Source organism: Abramis brama, assembly GCF_963993115.1.
Source record: "Abramis brama genome assembly, chromosome: 6".
Taxonomy (NCBI): domain Eukaryota; kingdom Metazoa; phylum Chordata; class Actinopteri; order Cypriniformes; family Leuciscidae; genus Abramis; species Abramis brama.
The window spans coordinates 33,605,114-33,625,881 of record NC_139968.1 but is presented as its reverse complement, the minus strand read 5'-3'; the positions used below and the strand labels follow the sequence as shown (position 1 = coordinate 33,625,881).

Genomic DNA, 20,768 nt, shown 5'->3' with positions numbered 1-20,768 from the left:
TGCTCAAACGTAGATATGTATATGGTAACCATAATGTTTTATATTTGAGCGCGATCGCGTTTGAATGTATCATATTTTGGATCGTGATCGCGTTTGACTGTATCATATTTTGCAGCGCGATCGCGTTTGAATGTATCATATTTTGCAGCGCGATCGCGTTTGAATGTATCATATTTTGGATCGTGATCACGTTTGAATGTATCATATTTTATCCAGCACTGCGCATAGCTTATGCCTACAAGGCACAACAAACCTGGTGTTCACTGTTCATTATATTATATATTGTTGGAAACATTTGTGTGTGTGTGTGTGTGTGTATTCTGTGAATTTTAAAAAGCAATTTTAACCAGAAAAATCTAAAATTTATTCCCAAAATCGTGCAGGCCTTTCTCTTGATGTCAGTATGTTCACTTTTTTTTTCAGGGCCCAGATGCCACTGAGGACTTCAGTGAACATGAACATGGTAAAGTGAAAATCAAACACCTTGGAAATGAAAGGTATGTACAATGTTTTTAGGAATGGCACAAAGGTCTCTGTCTTTGGATCATTGTTTTCAATAAGTGCTTTTTTGGCATTTGCTGTGTGTATCTTTGGACTATGTTGTGTTGTAAATAAATCCAAACAATTTAAAAGCCATTCTTTTTTTAAATCTCCTCATTTGCAGTATTGTGCAAGGTTGCCCAGAATGGCAGGGCCTGATAGCTCCTAATAGGGCCATTAGGGGAGGGTCTTTGTCTTTCTCAGGTGAGAAAAGCTTACATATTAATGAGCTCTCGCATAAGGCTTTTTCACACAAAACACGTCGTAACATTTTTAAATCAATATATTGTCTTATCTGAATGAGCAATCAGGGTGATTTTCACATAGTTTTAGAGAAAATATTCTAGGCTACGTGATACAATTTTCAAAAGTCTTGTGAAGAAATAATCAGTATGGGTTTCATAGCCTTATTTCAGTGAGATTTTTTTTTTGTATTTTCACAAACCACGCATAAATGTCATTATCTCAAAACTACAAACTTTTACATACATGCTGTTGATATATTATTGTAGCAGAGTTTGTGCTGAATACAGTGTAATTAGACTTTAGCCATGAAAATGTCACAAGTAACAGAAATAACCAGAAATGTCAGAGCATGTCAGAACACCTCCAGGGCCCAGAAAACAGCTCAGACCTCAGAGGGTTTTAAGAGAAAAATCGCAGAGTGATAGAAGAGAGGACTGGGTTAAAATCTTCCACTGTGGATGCTATTCTTTTTCTCCACGATGCTCTGTAAGAGACTGTTCTAACTTTTCGTTTGATTTGACTTTATTTTCGTTTAACTGTTGGAAACTACTGGAAAAAAGAATGGCCATGTTCTGTGGTGCATTTTGAGGTAAGATAACCTGCAAGTTTGTTTTTGATTTATTTAATTTAATTTGTTTAGCTTGACTGTTGCTCATTTCGTTTGCGAGCGCTGTTGCGAGCAGCCTGAGCCTGCCAGTATTAAAAAAAAAAAAACCTCGCTGTGGTTTAATAAATAAACATTAAACTAACTGTCTGTGTGATATGCTTGAAGTGTTTTATATCTATGGATTTTATTGTAGCTAAGTAAAGTATTAGCGTTGATTTGAGAGGCTAAATTGATCAAACATGTTTTACTTGCTGTTGGCTCGGCTTGCTTGGTCGTGTTTTTTTTTTTTTTTTTTTTTTTAAATGCTCCAAAACATTTGTCTAAATTAACTTAATAAAGAAATGAAAAGAAAATAAACATAACTAACACAACGGACATATTTTAATGGCTGCAAATAGGGCAGGCTGCCGCTGTGAAAAAAAAAAAAAAACATGGGCTCGGGTCGGACTCGGGCTGATAATTCTGATGAGCTGTCGGACACGGGTCGGGCTAAGGCTTGAGCGTCTCGGGCCAGGGCCGGGCTCGGGCCTAGATTTGAGGCCCGTGCAGGGCTCTAACTTGGTCATTTGTTTTCTTATTCTGAATTCTTAAAGTCCACATGAAATCAAAATTGACCATATTTACTTTGTTTGCCTAAATTGATCGTTTTGTGGTGAACAATTCATCCATGCAAGTCAATCCACACAAAAAAAATTTTTGGCTTTGTAATCTTTAATCAAAATCTGAAAATGCCCCTCCCCTCTGCATTGGAGGACCTTCCCTGATGACGTAGGTTTGAGGACTTGGGTTGGGAAACGCTTAACCACTCCCCTCAAACCGTTAGTCTGTTATGAGCGAGAGATGGAGAGGAGGAGCGCTAGAGTAAAACCCTGCCCTCTGTTCAATATTCTTTTTCACTGGGAAATACGTCACAACACTGGAGAAAAGTCGTTTGCAACTTCCGGTTCACGCGGACTTTAAAGCTACAGTCCATAGTTTTTCCTCTTTGTCGCCATCTCTGTTCGATATCTGCAATTGCAGTTATTCGCAGAATTATCAACTTTACGTGGGTTGTGCCTCGGCACGGCACAGCGTGGATGGCGTGGATCCACAGCGCCGGTGTGGATCCTGTCATTTGCGATCACTTTTTGGAAGTATGACAAACATAAGAATTTTCACCAGAAAATGTCATCTGAAAAGTAACTAACATCCACTTTTGTTCTGACCAACTAAGGGGAAAAAAAAGAATTGCAGTAAATCGCGCCGATTAAATCTACCGATCGCTTATCATATCAAGTCAAACCGTGCAAATTATACATTGTTCTCAAATTGTTAATGTTAACAACATCAGCACTGCATGACTACTTTTAATGCCCTTCCGATATTTATCCTTGTTTTCGCATGGGCCCGTTGCAGTCATTGTCAAATTGTCATAATATTTAACAACATTACTGTTTTTTGTTTGTTTGCTTGTTTTTAAATGCAGCCTTGGTGAACATAAGAGACTTCTTTCAAAGACTTACCAATCCCAAACTTTTGAACAGCAGTGTATGCATGGGCGAGGCTAGCCTCTTTTTAGGGGTGCTTCAGCACCCCTAAAAAGGAGCTCAGCACCCCTAAAACTTGGAGTAAGAAATGTTGTTATTCTAAAATTTTTGTTCGTCTTTGACAAGGTTAAATAATGTTCTTCATCTTCAATCCGCAGCAGCGCCAAGCAGAGCGCAGGTCAGAAACAGAGGCGTGTGTGTGTGTGTGTGTGTTTGTTCATCTGAGCCTCATTGGTCTTTCACTTCTCGTCAATGTCAGAATATTTGAGATGACCAATCAAATCAAAGTAGGCGGGCTTTATGTTCACAGAAGCTGCTGAGCGCGAATTTTACATGGAATTTTAGCAGCACGACTGACGCTTCAGTTTATAGTGCGAGTTAAGATGTAAGTAGCTAAACTAAACATTTTATATTTGACAGTTTTTTAGGTCATAAATGTTAAACGAATGACAAAAATAATTAGAAAACTAATACATTTTTGTCTATTTTCGCCATTTTGAGCTGAAAATAGGCCTATATAACGTGTAATTATGTCATTGTGAGGAGACAAGAAACATTAACAAAGCCGTTTTCATAGGCACAAGATTAATAATGCATGTGTACATGTTGAGAATTAATATAATACAATTTGTAGCCTTCAGTAAATTAAAAAAGTTCAAACTTTAGGAGTTGAGACAGGGCAAGATCAGGAGACTGAGAGAAAAAGACAGAGTGATGGAGATGAGGAGAGAGTGGGTTTTAAATATATTTCTTATCCTTTTTTGGCCTTCAAACGTCTTGAAATGCACATATCAGAGAAATAAAAATGTTTAACCCCATAACAACCTAAAATTTATGACCTCTTTGATTATAAAGCCCTGTCTACGGCCATGTAATAGGCCTAGATCAATAATGAATGTGTATTTAATAAACTTAGTTATCTAGCTTTCCTGGTAGCTTTGTCTGAGAAAATTATTCATAAATCAACCTATCAGTTGACCCTATGTTTACTTTCTTCACTGACAGACAAAAATGAAAAGCCTCTATCAGTCAAAGCTCAGCTTTAGGAGGGGAAAAGACAGAGCAAGAGAAAAACAAAGAGAAAAAGAGTGTGATGCTGATGAGGTGTGAAAAATAAACAGCTGCCCGCACATGGTTTTAAAGCTATTGTTATCCAATTTTTTTGGCCTTCAAAACATCTTAAAATGCACATATGTAGATCAGAGAAATAAAATTTTTCTCGGGGGAGCATGCCCCCCAACCCCCCTAAATACCTCACATTTAGGACCTCAGTGATTCTAAAACCCTGCCATATGCATGTTACTGGATGAATGAATGAAACTAGTTAATAATGAGCATTAGACCATAAACTAACTTTTTTTTTTCCCTCATTGGGGGCTCCCCCCTAAAATGAAAATCCTAGAATCGTCCCTGAGTGTATGTATTTGTGTATCGCTATGTTTGTTATATGTATTCATACCCCTGTTCTATAAAAGGGTTTTGTGTACAGTAAATCTCATATCTGTAATACTTACTCTCTGTGGTACTGGTGCATGGCTCATGCGGTGACGATAGTAAACCACACCAGCAGTTACAGCTGCAAACACCAGCAGAACACCAACAACTATTCCTGCTACAGCTCCTGAAGACAGACCTGAAACAGATGAAGAGAAACAGTCATCATAACGAGAGAATGACTGATAATCCATCCAGTACTTACCAATACCTTTGACTGATAATTACACCTTTCTACTTTTGTCATCGGGTGCATGACATTGTTTTAATAAATGCGACTTTTGTTCATCAGCACTCAGTTTAGTTCAATCAGTTCAAAAGCATCAGCACTTTGAGCTAAACTAAAAGCAGCATTTGTGATATATTGATTTATATTGATTTTTATGTTTATTAATTTCTTCGAATGCATTATAGAATTGTTCAATGTTATTTTCTTGATATTGCTAATATTGTTCGAATGTTTATTTGTGCGTTAGGTAAACGAAATGAGCAAGAGCGTTATGTGCATTAATTCATTTAATTATTTTCATTTGCGTGATGCGTGATGACGTCATCGCACACTTCGGTATGTGGCGCGCGCCCGTGATACGCTCCATTCAGAATCAATACACTGTTAAAGAAGCAATCACTGCAGCGCTCTCTTTTATTTTATTCTTCTTTAATCTTTTTGTACTTCTTCTTCAGGTAACTTAAACACTTCGGTCTTGAGTAGTAACATTGTTTAATGCAATACTGATGAGTTGTACGGATTGAAAGAAGTTCATTTTAGTTTAGTGATAGTGTGTCATGTGTTAGCATTTCTGAGCACATGGTTAGCATGGATGCCTCGCGATTAGCGCGTTAGCCCGCTATACACGAGAGAAAGTCATTTATGTCAACATTGTTTGAATATAAGAGTTTATTAAGTTGTTTCAGTTTTATGAGTTATCTGAAACGTGCACATTTGTGTAATTAACTACTTCATGTCTGTGAACTAAGTTATGCATTTCAATAGTTTTCATCAATCTTGTAAGTGACTTTATTGTAGGAAATACAGTAGGTCACTGTCAGTTGTAAATGCCACACGTCTCTAGTGTGATGAGACATGCTTGAAGTTACTTCTATTTACAGCTAGTCATTACTTTGTAAGAAAAGTGTTATGTGCACTGATAATGTAATGTACTGAGCATCTGTTATACATGTATGTTTTTATTATTTACCATTCAGAATCAATACACTGTTAAAGAAGCAATCACTGCAGCGCTCTCTTTTATTTTATTCTTCTTTAATCTTTTTGTACTTCTTCTTCAGAGGTACTACACATTCACAGGAAAACTGGATAATATTATGCATTTTGCATGTTAATAACATTAGCTAAAGTGTCACTGACTCAAAACTTCCTTTTTTAAACAGTCCACAACCCAACACTTATTGGGTTGATTTAAAATATTGAAATGAATTTCAGATTCCTCAAAGGAAAATATACTAAATGATTTAATTATACTCACCAATGACAGAAACACTGAATCTCTTCACTCTAGTGATGCTGAAGCTGCTGTTGTTGATGATGATCATCTGTAGTTTATATTCTCCAGAGTCTGTGTTTCTGGTGTTCATGATGGTCAGAGATCCAGCCTGATGATCCAGCTTCAGTCGGTCTCTGAATCTCTCTTTACACTGAACATCTGTACAGATCTTACTTTGATCTCCAGTGATTTCAGTGATGTGAAAGTCATTAAAATACCATGTCATTAAATCATTTGGGTGTTTTATAAAACCAGGATCTAAAGTGACAGATTCTCCATCCTTCACTTCATATAGTTCAGCAACAGAAACATCTGAAACACAAACCAACAGCTACTGGAGGATCTTGCATTAACGTGTTTTAAACATATATAAACTGCATTTAAACACTCATTAGATGACTCACCAGTGACGGAAACACTGAAGATCTTTTCACTGTCGCTGCTGCTGCTGAAGATCTTCAGTTTATATTCTCCAGAGTGTGTGTTTGTGATGTTTGTGATGGTCAGAGATCCAGTCTGATGATCCAGCTTCAGTCTGTCTCTGAATCTCTCTTTACACTGATCATCTGTACAGATCTTACTCTGATCTCCACTGATTTGTGCGATGCGAGTGCTGCTAAAATACCATTTAATATCTTCTTGTAGGTTTGTTTGAACACCAGTGTGTAGAGTGACTGAATCTCCCTCCATCACTGACACTGACACTCCATCTGATCCAACACCAGACACACCTGAGCAAAACATACAAAAGTGTAGTGATTTTTTTCTTCTACAGATCATAAATGTGAGTAGAAAAATATTCATCATTTTACACATGCAAACAAACATCAGAAAAGCACTGACTCACACTTTCACTCATCAGACAAACACACACGAGTCTCATGAATGATCTTCTCACACAACCCACAATCCACATCCTGGTTCATATTTTCTCCCTTTCCCAAAACATACAGTATATTTCAAATGCAATTAATCAAACATTTTCATAGACTCAATATAAATATTACATAGATGACTAGTACACCCAAAAATACTTAAGAGAATTAAGATAACACTTTACAAGTAAGGTTTGTTAGTTAACATTAGTTAACTACATTAGTTAACATGGACTAATAATGAACTGCACACATAGGCCTAACGTTACATCATTTATTAATCTTTGTTCATGTTAATTTCTATACTAATACTTTATTAAAATCTTGTTAACATTAGTTAATGCACTGTGAACTATAACATGAACTAACAATGAATAGCTGTATTTTTATTAACTAACGTTAACAAATACAGTAACAAATGGATTGCTCATGGTTAGTTCGTTTGTTAGGCTAATAAATTAGCTAATGTTAACTAATGAACCATATTGTGAAGTGTTACCAGAATTATTTTCCACCGCATTAACATTCAGATAAAACAGTTCCGGGTTTTCTACATTTGATAAATATATTTAAGTCCTAAACATCCCAGGTAAATAACGTGTGTAAGGCAACATTGATGCGGAATTTTTAAACCAGTCTGCCCCCTGCATATAGGCCTACAATATACATTATTCTCTGTATCGAATCATGTTATCTAATTACCCACCCCCAGCCCCTGATGTTTCGGGCTCAGCCCCTGATGTTTTTAAAACCTAGAAACGCCCCTGTGTAAGCCTACACAAAATGTACACATTTACACAAAAATGTAAACTTTTACTGATGCTTATTGTATAAAACGACACATCGCGCAGCTGATCTGATCTAATTTTTTATCGTTAAAAGTGTTTCACCGACAGTTAGTTTCTCTTTTTAGCCTAGCTATTTTGTGTCAACAATAGGCCTAACTTAAGCCTTATCCAGCACTACAGTGCCGAAGATATCACAGATATCGACGTTAACACAAAAAGGTCTTACTGTGGTAGAGTAAAAACAAAACAACTGCGACCACGTTAAACAAAGGCTCCATTTTCACCAATTTTCTCCTCAGAAAACGAATGCATAGCTAAATGCTAAAGTGAAACTTGCATTCCTACAGAATCCCGTGATTCCCGTCATCAGACTCGTCACCCCCTGACGTCATTCAATAACGCTTCCGCCGTGTTCCTTTAGTAAAAAATGCCTGGTATAATAATAATAATTGTAGCCTATGGCAATAGTGACTAGCCTATATTACATTGCCTATTCCTAACCCCAGGATATTTAAACAACTTTTAGTAATTAAAAAAATACCAGGTGATGAAGTAAAACATTTGATTTCCAACTAAGGAGAACAATAATTAGTGTTATTATTGAATTTAAACATTATGGACCCTTTTCAGACTGTGATGATGATGTTATCAACATCACAAATCAAAAAAATGCTTTTTTAAAAATGCTTTACACATTTATAATGCTGTACGTTTTGCTATTAACTTGGCAGTGAATTCAAAAAGCAAAGGCTGTCAAACCTGTCAAAAGTTATGCATTCAGCTTTATTTATAGTGTGATTGAGCCTAATGACCTTTGACCCTGTGGCTCAGGAAGGCAAATGCCATGCTAAACTGTTACACCACGATAAAGAATGCGTATCACTCCGTCCCACGGGCAGCTTTGGGGCTCTCTGATCACTGTTTGGTTCATCTTATACCGACCTACAGGCAGAAACTGAAATCAGCTAAACCTGTAATAAGGACTGTAAAAAGATGGACCAATGAAGCAGAGCAGGATCTACAGGCCTGCTTCGATTGCACTGATTGGACTGTTTTTGAAGCTGCAGCCACCGATCTGGATGAGCTCACAGATACTGTAACATCATATATCAGTTTCTGTGAGGATACATGCATTCCTACCAGGACATTCTTATCATTCACTAATGATAAACCATGGTTTACTGGGAAACTCAAACAGCTTCGTCATGCCAAAGAAGATGCTTACAGAAGTGGGGATAAAATCTTGTATAACCAGGCCAGAAACAGACTGACAAAGGAGATCAGAGTTGCTAAAAAAAGCTACTCTGAAAAGCTGAAAAACCAGTTTTCAGCCAACGACCCCGCATCAGTCTGGAGAGGCCTGAGGAACATCACCAACTACAAATCACCATCCCCCCCATCTGTGGAGAATCAACAACTGGCTGACACTCTCAATGCATTCTATTGCAGGTTTGAGAAGCCCAGACTCACACCTCACACCCGCTCTGATGTGCACTTCACACATCCACCATCACCTCCTGCAACCCCTCTCCTCCCCCCTTCTGCCATCCAACCTGAGCTTAAGGTCTGCGTGGAGGACGTGAGCAGAGTCTTCAAAAAACAGAAGACTAGGAAAGCTTCAGGCCCAGACGGCATCTCATCTGCTTGTCTAAAAGCCTGTGCTGACCAACTGGCCCCAGTCTTCACGCAGATCTTCAACAGATCATTGGAGCAGTGTGAAGTTCCCTGCTGCTTCAAACGCTCCACTATCATCCCGGTTCCCAAAAAAACTAAAATCACTGGACTTAATGACTACAGACCTGTCGCTCTCACGTCTGTGGTCATGAAGTCGTTTGAAAGACTGGTGTTGGCCTATCTGAAGGACATCACTGGACCCCTGCTGGATCCCTTTCAGTTTGCTTACAGAGCAAACAGGTCTGTGGATGATGCAGTCAACATGGGACTGCACTATATCCTGCAACATCTTGACAGACCTGGGACTTATGCACGGATCTTATTCGTGGACTTCAGTTCGGCCTTCAATACCATCATCCCTGATCTTCTCACAGCCAAACTGACTCAGCTCTCCATGCCATCCTCAATCTGTCAGTGGATCTCCAGCTTCCTGACGGACCGGCAGCAGCTAGTGAGACTGGGGAAACTCACATCCAGGACCCTCACCATCAGCACTGGCGCCCCCCAAGGGTGCGTTCTCTCCCCACTGCTCTTCTCCCTTTACACTAATGACTGCACTTCTAAAGACCCCTCTGTCAAGCTCCTGAAATTTGCAGACGACACCACTGTCATCGGTCTCATCCAAAATGGTGACGAGTCTGCTTACAGACTGGGGGTTGAACAGCTGGCTGTCTGGTGCAGTTATAACAACCTTGAGCTGAACACACTCAAAACAGTGGAGATGATTGTGGACTTAAGGAGAAACACCCCAGCACTCCCCCCTCTCACCATCATGAACAGCACTGTGGAAGCAGTGGAGTCATTCAGGTTCCTGGGCTCTACCATCTCTCAGGACCTGAAGTGGGCAAATCACATTGACTCCATTGTGAAAAAGGCCCAGCAGAGACTGTACTTCCTTCGCCAGCTGAAGAAGTTCAATCTGCCACAGGAGCTGCTGATCCAGTTCTACTCAGCCACCATTGAGTCTGTTTTAAGCACTTCCATCACTGTCTGGTTTGGTTCAGCTTCCAAATTGGACATCAGGAGACTACAACGGACAGTCCGGACTGCAGAGAGGATTATTGGTGCCCCCCTGCCAACCCTCCAGGACCTGTACTCTTCCAGAGTGAGGAAGAGAGCAGGTAAAATCATCACAGACTCCACTCACCCTGGACACCACCTGTTTGAACTGTTACCGTCAGGACGGCGACACAGATCACTGGCCACAAGAACATCCAGGCACAGGAACAGTTTCTTTCCACAGGCCATTTCCCTTCTGAACACTTAACATGCCCCCAAGGCATATGCCTGTAAGTGCAATACTCCCACTGTCTAGTGCAATATTCTCTAACTCAGGTGATATTTATATCTATATTATTCATACTACTCAAAATACTGTAAATATGTTTATAATCTGTAACATGCGCTAGACTCCCACTGTCTGGTGCAATATTCTCTAACTCAGGTGATATTTATATTTATATTATTCATACTACTCAAAATACTGTAAATATGTTCATAATCTGTAAATGTTTATTCGGACTAAACCCAACTGTGACCCTACTTTTTTACTTTTATACAATTTTTATTTTTTATTTTTTTTTTTTTATTCTTAGAATTTGTATTACTATGTTTCTTGTTGTATTTGTATTTGTATATGTGCACTGGAAGCTTCAGTACCAAGAAAAATTCCTTGTGGGTGCAAGCACACTTGGCAATAAAGCTCTTTCTGATTCTGATTCTGATTTCTAAAATATATTGTCATTTACAATCTTTTCTAATCCTAATAACACTGGTAAAATTTGTAACTACACATCCTGGCTGCTTTTTTTACACCAGGGCTATGATAATATGATATCATCACTTCTAAATAAATACAAATGTTACAGGTCCTGGTAAATGACAGAGGAGTCAAGAGTTTGTTGTTGGTCTGTTGTGGTCCTGTTAGTCAAAGACAAAAGTGTGAAAACCAACGAAAGGGCTCCAATGAGAAAAACAACTGCTTTATCCCTTGAACTCGTTTCTATAGATAGACGAAATTTATTTAGAATGGAGTAAAGGTGTCTTTCAGTACATACTGGTTGTAGTCGACCACTTTACCAGGTATGCTAAAACGTATTCAACCAAGTAGTAGTCTAGAAGAACACTTTATACAACGTTTCGAAGCAACTTTACAGTGATGACAGTAAAATTCTGCATTTTGGGTGTTGTTCAGCTCAAACTGTCATGGAAAAAGACAACCTTGGTCAGGTGTCCAGTTCTCTTCTGGCCAGCAAATGAACACTGCATGATTATGATTCAGACTGCATCACAGGTCAGATTGTGGATTGATAGCTTTCAGAACATTTCATCCCGTTCCTTCTGCTTGAAGATCAGATTCATCACGCCGGTAAGGAGATGAAGCACTTGATGATGCATCAAGAACTGATACTCTGCAATGAAATCTGTTACACCTTGTAAATAACTTACTGTCACTGGTATCTGAGATGCCAACTGCAGCAGGAAAGATGAAGACCAGAAATATTGGACCTAGAACAGAGAGAGATACTTCAGTGAACCGTGACAACTGATTTAGAAGAAGAAATGACAGCCAGGGATAGTTGTGTACGTTTATGTTTTTTATTATTAATTCTGTCATTATCATTATAAGCATTAATTTTTTTCAACCTATTTATTAGGTCTTTTTTTGAAAATGTCTTCGGATTTTAATGCAATGTTTCATAAAAGACAACACAGAAGACCAACATTGTCTCTCTCTGTATATAACTGCTTACAGCTATCAGCTCTTCACCTACAACACAAGATGTTCATTCAGCTCAAACCACATGTGAACCGCAGCAGGTTTTGTTTTCACTCAGAAGATGAGCTGCAAGAGCAACCATGTGTGACAGAAGATAGTATTAACTTTTTGATGAGTTTATACCATTCTTTTGAAAAAAGTTCTGTGTTAAATAATGGAATGAAAAATGTTTTTGACTATTAAGTCTTAATAAGAATATATATTTAACCATAAATCATTGTAAAGTGCTTGTAAAGAGTCTACATGGGTAAAACTCTGTCGTGGGAGGATTCACACACCAGCTCAAGTGCTTTCGGCAGATCATTTCATCAGATCAGACTTTCAGGAAATGATTCATGTGGTTGGTTTGTTATGTTTGTGCTGGTGTCGTCTGACTGGTAAGTCGTAAATACGTTGTTTGGCTTAATTTCAGTTACATTCTTCACTTATGTTAATTATCAAGGTGATTACAAAACTCTCAGAAGCCTTAATCTGTGTAAATCTGTTTGTTCATCAGGTGTGTCAGTGATGGAGGGAGATTCTGTTACTTAATACACTGATGGTACATATATATTTGATGGCAATGATATACTGTGGAAATAAGGAGCTGAAAAGTCTCAAATAGCTCAAATAAAGTCAAAGAAGCAAATCTTCTCCACATATGATGATGTTCCTGATGGGAGATTCAGAGTCAGACTGAAGCTGAACGATCAAACTGGATCTCTGACCATCACAAACACCACAACTGAACATGCTGGAGATTATCAACTAAAGATAAGTGGACTGAAACTGACATCAAAAATATTCAGTGTTTCTGTCTATGGTGAGTAAAGATTATTTGTCCTGTCCTTCAAATATTCTTGAATATTCAGTACAACTTAAACTCAATCAGCAGCATTTGTGGCATAATGCTGATAGTTATTATTTATCAGTATGGACTTAATTTATAATTTATGCAGTGCAGAACATTTGACAACTTTATTCAATTTCTGTATATTTCTATCAGTGTGTGTGATCTCAGCATCAGTCTCTCTCTACCTCTGGAGGTGGAATATCAGAATAAAAACACCTACAGCTGTGTGCTGAACAATCCCATCAGCAACCAGACCACACATCTGGACATCAACACACTCTGTCACACATGTGCAGGTACCACAGCACTGATGATATATGTGTGCATTTACTGACCTGATCTCTGTCTTCTGTTGTAGATCAGACTGACACATTCACTTACATTAATGACTGTCTCTTGTTTACTCTTCTTCAGTCTCAGTGTCTGATAGTGTTGATCTCTGCAGCTGCTGCTGGTTTTCTGTTGATTGTAACTGCTGTCAGGATCTTCTGCATCTGCAGGAAATGTAGAAAAGCAGGTTGAGGAAATCAAAAGAATCATGCAAGCATCAACATATTTATTTTGATCCAAACCCCTTATGATCCACTCTCTGATTAAGACAGGACTCATTGACTGTACCTCAGGTTTCTTTGCTAATGTGCTTCACCTGCTCACGCATCGTATCATTCTCATTAATCCTCACATGCTGATCTGCACTCATCCCAGTTTCAAGCTAAGCTAAGGAAAACCATTCCCTCTGGATGCTGCAAAGGAAGCCTCACTGACTCTAACACCTAAGCCCTCCAGAGTCCACTGCAGTCCTCCAACTTCTTCTACTTGTTAATTGTACAGGCTGACTCCTCCCTCTAATGATGATATTTGCATAACTGATAATAAATCGATTAAAATTGATTACTTCCTTCGCTGTCGTGTTCTAACAGACACACCTTGTACACTGCTATACACACCTGTAACCAGCCCTAATCATCTTGAATGTAGCCTTTGCTACAACCACCTTTTGTGTTTGCCGTAAGAAAGAGAGTTAAGTCTTTTGTTTTGGCGACTGAAACTGAGCGGATCACGTTGGAGTTGGAGCCGATTGATTTTGAAAAACAGTTACTTTTAATGAAATTACTAAAGCTAAAATGGTACGCATGACCCGTGAACCAGTTGAGGCAGAAAGAGGGTGAATTTTCTGTGCTTGTCCAGCCACTGAAAGATGAGGAAATGCATTTCAGATATTTTGGGATGTCGGCAGGTAGATTTGACGATTTGGTTTGTTGTGTGCTGCCATTTATGATGATAATGATGATGATAGATACTTTATTAATCCTTCTCAGGAAGTTAGATGTGTTACAATAGCAGCAACCACGTTCAGTCCTCGCACACAGGCATCATCAATCTATCTACCTAAATACATTCATAAAACAAAACTTTCACTGTAGCATTCTATACTCTACAATATATTAACTGAACATGCTATACCCTACTGTTCGGACACTCTTGCTTACTGCTCCGCGCTTTGCTCTATCGCTTTTACATTTTATGTCCTATTTTTTTATATTTTATTTCCTTTATTTTATTTCCTTTTATCACCTAATTTTAACTTCAGCAAATCAGCACAGTGCGCATACGACAAAGTTTGGATTACTACAAAAACTAAGAATTCTAAGTACCAGCTTACATTCCGGGAAAGGAAAACACAACTGCCTCAAGGATAAGAGAGAAAATGCCTCTTCTGGAATCTACTTGCTGCACTAACTGCCACAGACTTTTACAAAGGATTGCAGTTCTTGAAACAAAGTTACTTACGGGACCACCAAACCAGACAGAAAACACAACAGAGCTTCTTCATGGACACCCTCAGAATACCGGTGAGTCCCATGAAACTAGTGCTCCTCGACAGGTAGAGAACCAAGCCGATCGACTTACTAATCGATGGCACAAACAGGCAGCAAGACCCAAAGGCACTCGAGACATCAGATTGTCACGAGCATCACATATTGCCGCAGTAGCATCCTCTACCCCAGATACAGCTCTGACAAGGATTGCAAACACTGGTCTCCTACCACCGCCTATACATCTTGAGAACAGATTTGAAGTACTAAGGAATGTAAATGAGGAATCCCCAAATGTGATGAATGTGATCGAACACAGACTGAATGGGCCAGTAGCTAACACTGATGCTAACTGGCGCTCAAGGTCGAGCAGACAGCGGCACTCAGCTCAGAGCGCAGCCGAGCCCAGGACTCTGATAGTGGGTGACTCCATAATCAGAAACATTAGCAGCAGGGATACAACTATACATGCTGCCTTCCACAAGCAACAACTTCTGATATAAACAGGGAACTTCAGAACATTCTGATGAAACATAAAACTGCAAATCGACTCATCATACATGTGGGGAAGAATGATATTCATAAAGAGCAGTCAGAACTCCTTAAGAAGGATTTCCATGAACTTTTTGAAACACTTAAAAGACTGAAAGTTCAAACATTCATCAGTGGACCTCTCCCAGCAAGAGGAACAAACAGGTTTTCACGGTTACTTGGGCTTAATACGTGGCTGCAAAAAACCTGCAATATAAAAGGAGTGAACTTCATTGACAATTTCAATCTTTTCTGGAGTCAGAGACAACTGTTTCATTGGGATGGCCATCACCCAAACAAACTTGGTTCAAGAGTGTTAAAGGACAATATCTACTTCTCCCTAAATCATCCTTCTGCAGTTTGTGCCAATCCACTCAATCTGAACGGCACACACACACCTGGACACAGTATGAATGACCACGGGACTTCACTTCAGCAGCAAAATGGACATGATAACAACACTCCGCCACAACAACCTCTGCTCACGGACACAATCTCAGCTGAGCCCTGCCCACAGAGCTCATCACAGACAGACATATCAGAACTGCTTGAAGATTCAGCACCCAAGGACGACTTCCTGGAAAACAGCCAGGGAAGCCAGACAGCATATTACAGCCTCCGATAACACCTGAGCAACAGCCCCTTTCACCAGACACTTTTTCCCTATACCCAGCATCGCCACTTCTGTGCTTCTCACAGAAAATGGAAGAACTGGTGTATGCTGGAACCAGACTATCCCACTCTTTTGCTGCAAGCCCCCAGATACCAACCAAAAAAAGACAGGCACCTCAACCACCCGCACCAAAGCCTGCGGGCCCAGCTCGCCCTCCCCCTCCTGTGAGAGCTCTTCGGCCTCTGCCACAACGCCAGGGCCCACACCCTCCTCCATCTGCTCGAGGTGAACCAAAAACAACTGATACCAGCTCTCAGTGATATGTGTCGGGTCCCCGTTTTGATAACAGTAACTTTCTCAAATGTTTACAGAACAAGCGGGAACCCAGTGTGCCTGTATCTTTCTCTATTGCTGTTCTATTACAAGATAGAAAGTCTAAGGCCTTCAGTAGCCGTACAGCAAACCTAACTAATCTGGTGCCTATTACACGTCAAACTAAGATTGCTGTGGGGAAAAGTAAGTCTGTTAAGTTAGCACTCTTTAACATCCGCTCACTTAAAAATAAATCACTTCTAGTCAACGACTTAATAACCACAAACAATCTGGATTTTATGCTTCTAAATGAAACCTGGCTAGAAGACAGCTGCAGTGCAACAGTCCTCAATGAAACATCCCCTCCTAACTTTACTTTTATGAGTGTCTGCAGAGCTGTTAAGAGAGGTGGGGGTCTAGCTGCTCTTTTTAAAGATATTTCTATCAATGTAAGCAAATATCATTTGGGAATTACTTGTCTTTCGAATATCTGGGTATTGTGTTAAAAGGTGCTCCACGCATTTTACTTATCATTATTTACAGGCCTCCAAAATACTCTCCAGCCTTTGCTGAGGATTTTACAGAACTGTTATCAACAATTACCTCAGAGTTTGACTGTTTTGCCATTGCTGGAGATTTTAACATCCACATAGATAGTGCAGAAAACAATATGGCAAAAGAAATCAAAAGTGTTTTAAAAACTTTTGATCTGACTCAGCATGTACATGGACCCACACACAATCGTGGACACACTCTAGATTTACTTATCAGTAAGGGTCTAAACATTTCATTGATTGTTATTAAGGATGTAGCGCTGTCTGATCATTTCTGTATTTTCTTTGATATATTGATCTCTCCTGCCACTGAAGCTAGATCTGTGTCTGTCAAGAAGAGATGCTTAAATGAGAACACTAGTGTACTATTTATGAAGGCTATATCCTTAACACCAAGCATATCTGCAGACTCTGTTGATTTTCTCCTTGGTTCTTTTAACTCAAAAGTTAAAAGTGTAATTGATGATATTGCTACTGTTAAAGTCAGGAAGAAGAGTGGCAGACAAAAAGCACCTTGGAGAAACTCAACAGCAGTGCAAAATATGAAAAGACAATGCAGAAAAGTAGAGCGCATGTGGCGGAAGACAAAACTTGTAGTCCATTATAACATCTACAAAGACAGCATCCATGCTTTCAATATGGAACTAGGCAAAGCTAGACAGACTTTCTTCTCAAATATTATAAACAGTAATTTAAACAACACACACACTCTTTTTGCTACTGTAGAGAGACTGACAAACCCCCCAAGCCAGATTCCCAGTGAAATGCTCTCAGACAACAAGTGCAGTGAGTTTGCTTCTTTCTTCTCTGAGAAAATCAATAATATCAGAAAGGTGATCAGCACATCCTTGAGTTGTGCTGGGGTCAGACAGATCAAACCACCTGAGAAAGTAGTTACTATGTCTGACTTCAAAGAAATTGATGGCAAAATTTTGGAAGAAACCGTACAGCACCTTAAAACATCAACATGCGCTCTTGACACACTTCCCACATCATTTTTCAAAAGTGTGTTAAACAGTTTAGAAGCAGATCTTCTAGAAGTGGTAAATGCTTCACTTCTCTCTGGGAGTTTTCCAAACTCCCTGAAAACTGCAGTTGTCAAGCCCCTCCTGAAAAAGAACATCTGGATAAGACCATATTAAGCAACTATAGGCCGATCTCAAATCTTCCTTTCATAGGCAAGATCATTGAAAAAGTTGTCTTCAATCAGCTGAACAAATTCTTATGCTCGAATGGATACTTTGACAATTTTCAATCTGGTTTCCGACCGCACCACAGCACAGAGACAGCGCTCATAAAGATAATAAACGATATTCGCTTAAATACTGATTCAGGCAAATTATCGACCTCAGTGCTGCATTTGACACTGTCGATCATAACATACTTCTTGACAGGCTGGAAAACTGGGTGGGGCTTTCTGGGATAGTCCTAAAATGGTTCAGGTCATACTTAGATGGGAGAGGTTATTATGTGAGTATAGGAGATCATAAGTCTGAGTGGACATCCATGACATGCGGAGTCCCTCAAGGCTCAATTCTTGCGCCACTCCTGTTCAACCTGTATATGCTCCTAATGAGCCAAATAATGAGAAAGAACCAAATTGCTTACCACAGCTATGCAGACGACACACAGATTTACTTAGCCCTATCGCCTAACGATTACAGCCCCATTGACTCCCTGTGCCAATGCATCGATGAAGTCAACAGTTGGATGTGTCAAAACTTTCTTCAGTTAAACAAAGACAAAACTGAAGTCATTGCGTTTGGAAACAAAAATGAAGTTCTCAAGGTGAACGCATACCTTCACTCTAGGGGTCAGACAGTTGCAGCTCATACAGAACGCTGCCACCAGGATTCTGAGCAGAACCAGAAAATATGAACATATCACACCAGTCCTCAGGTCTTTACACTGGCTCCCAGTTAGATTTAGGATTGATTTTAAAGTATTATTACTGGTATATAAATCATTCAATGGCCTAGGACCTCAATACATTGCAGATATGCTCACTGAATATAAACCCAACAGATCACTCAGATCACTAGGATCATATCAGCTAGATCATAAAGCTATTATGCCAGCTGCAGCTGGAACCAGCTTCCAGAAGAGATCAGACGTGCTCCTACAATAGTCACTTTCAAATCCAGACTCAAAACACATCTGTTTAGCTATGCATTTACTGAATGAGCACTGTGCCAATGTTCGTCCAACTGTACTGTACTGTATTTTATTTTTTATTTTTCTAAACTGTTTTAATTATTCTTATTTCTTTTTATTATTTTAATTTCTTCTATGTAAAGCACTTTGAATTGCCATTGTGTATGAAATGTGCTAGCCTATATAAATAAACTTGCCTTGCCTTGCCCTGCCTATAATGATAATACTAAAAACAAATACACAAACTTAAGTAAAGGTATACAACCCCTATTTTAATAATAATAAGAACATAGGTAAAAAATATAAGAATAGATAAATATAAATCAGACCTCAGTTATTAGTTATTGCACATTAAAGAGTCTAATAGCAGCAGGCATGAGCGACTTACGATGCCGTTCAGTTTTACATTTTGGTGGCATCACTCTGCCACTGAACGAGCTCTGCCGAAACACGATAGGGCATGTAGTGGGTGTCTATCATTGTTCATGATAATGTTTAATTTTCTCAACATCCTCACCTCCGCCACCTCATCCATTGCTCAACACAGTCCTGTGTGATGCCAATGATAGAGCTTGCATTTTAAATCATTTTATTTAGTCTTTTCCTGTCAGATGTGTGTATGCCCTCCCCCCAGCACACCACACCACACCAAAGAAGAAAGCATTAGCCACATCAGTCTTATAGAAGGTGCACCACAGAGGTTGGCGAATGTTGAAAGATCGCAGCCTTCTTAAAAATACAGGCTGCTTTGACCTTTTTTATATACTGCCTCCATGTGGCTGGACCAGTCCATTGTGATATCCAGCTGCACTCCTAGGTACTTATAGTTGGAGACAAGATCCACATCTGTTCCTTGTTCTGGTTTGGGCCTCGTCCTTCTAAAGTCAATGACCATTTCTTTAGTTTTTAAGATGTTAAGCATCAGGTGGTTATTGTTACACCAGCCGACAAAGTGATTGTGCTCCTGTATTCCCCCTCACAATGCAGCCCAGGACAGCTGACTGAGTATTTCTGAAGAAAACAGGTGTCAGAGTTACATTGGAAGTCGGATGTGTAAAGACTAAACAGGAAAGGTGATAGAACTGTAAGAATTGATAAATTAGGAAATTCCAGACAGTCTGTTTTGGGGGTGGCCAGGCCCTGAGAGGACAAAAGGACCTCTCTGGAGATTACCATTTGAATTGGCCCTCGTGCACCATTGAGACGAAAGTCTCACCTCCGAGTCATCCTAATCTACATCTCCTTCCCTCTCCCCTCACCCACCTCTCTCATGCTCAGATGATCACCTGGTTTCTCCCAAGAAAATGTATAGCTTAATGTAAATGATTATCACAGAGTATTTTCATGTTTGGTATCATTTAAAATGTCACAGTGCGACTGGTACAAATGTCCTATTTCCAGAATAAGTAAAACAGAAGGTAATAAGGTTTTTGAAGGTTTATGGATAACTAGCATACAAGGAGGGGTTGGTCTCTCAAGCAAATGGTCACGCACCCCCAAGAGGTGTTACAGTGTACCTCTGAATGCAAATTTCTATTGTTAGCACATGGTTCCAGGTGAAAAGGTTTGTCTATTTAAGGAAGTGCAGCAGGGAGATCGGGGCCTTTTCTGTACCTCAGAATGGCCCGTGAGGTTGAGAGTGAAAGCTCTCAGCCTCACGTATTTCTTAATGTTGGGTATGCATCTCTTTTCTTTATTCCAGAGAATTTGATGTTTTGTATCGATTATCTTTGAATTGATTATGAAATTGGCATGATACATTTACCTGACGTAATAAATTGTTACATGTGATTATTCTAACTGATCTTGACGTTGTTCACTTAATGGTTAAAAGGAATAGTCAAACATTCGCTCACTTTTAGTGAGGCACAATATTATTAAAACCTTTCATTTATGGAGTCAGATGAATTAACGAGAGAAT

General features: G+C 39.3%; 2 protein-coding genes across 3 annotated transcripts in view; both read right to left on the bottom strand.

Moving 5' to 3' along the window:
* LOC311084745 (uncharacterized protein) overlaps positions 1 to 20,768 on the bottom strand; it is a gene marked incomplete at its 5' end in the record, with an annotated part of 102,997 nt that overhangs the window by 42,095 nt on the left and 40,134 nt on the right. The window lies entirely within an intron of this gene.
* Positions 1 to 20,768, bottom strand: part of LOC311084742 (uncharacterized protein) — a 67,214-nt gene that overhangs the window by 15,489 nt on the left and 30,957 nt on the right. The window contains exons 2-6 of one of the 2 annotated variants that reach the window (XM_084116967.1): positions 13,202 to 13,360; positions 11,704 to 11,763; positions 6,323 to 6,649; positions 5,901 to 6,230; positions 4,434 to 4,552 (exon numbers count right to left, since the gene is read on the bottom strand). In XM_084116967.1, coding sequence (XP_083973093.1) covers positions 4,434 to 4,552; positions 5,901 to 6,230; positions 6,323 to 6,649; positions 11,704 to 11,763; positions 13,202 to 13,360 — 995 coding nt within the window. Of the gene's footprint in view, positions 1 to 4,433; positions 4,553 to 5,900; positions 6,231 to 6,322; positions 6,650 to 7,807; positions 7,966 to 11,703; positions 11,764 to 13,201; positions 13,361 to 20,768 lie in introns of those variants that run through there. The other variant, XM_084116968.1, reaches the window with a different exon arrangement.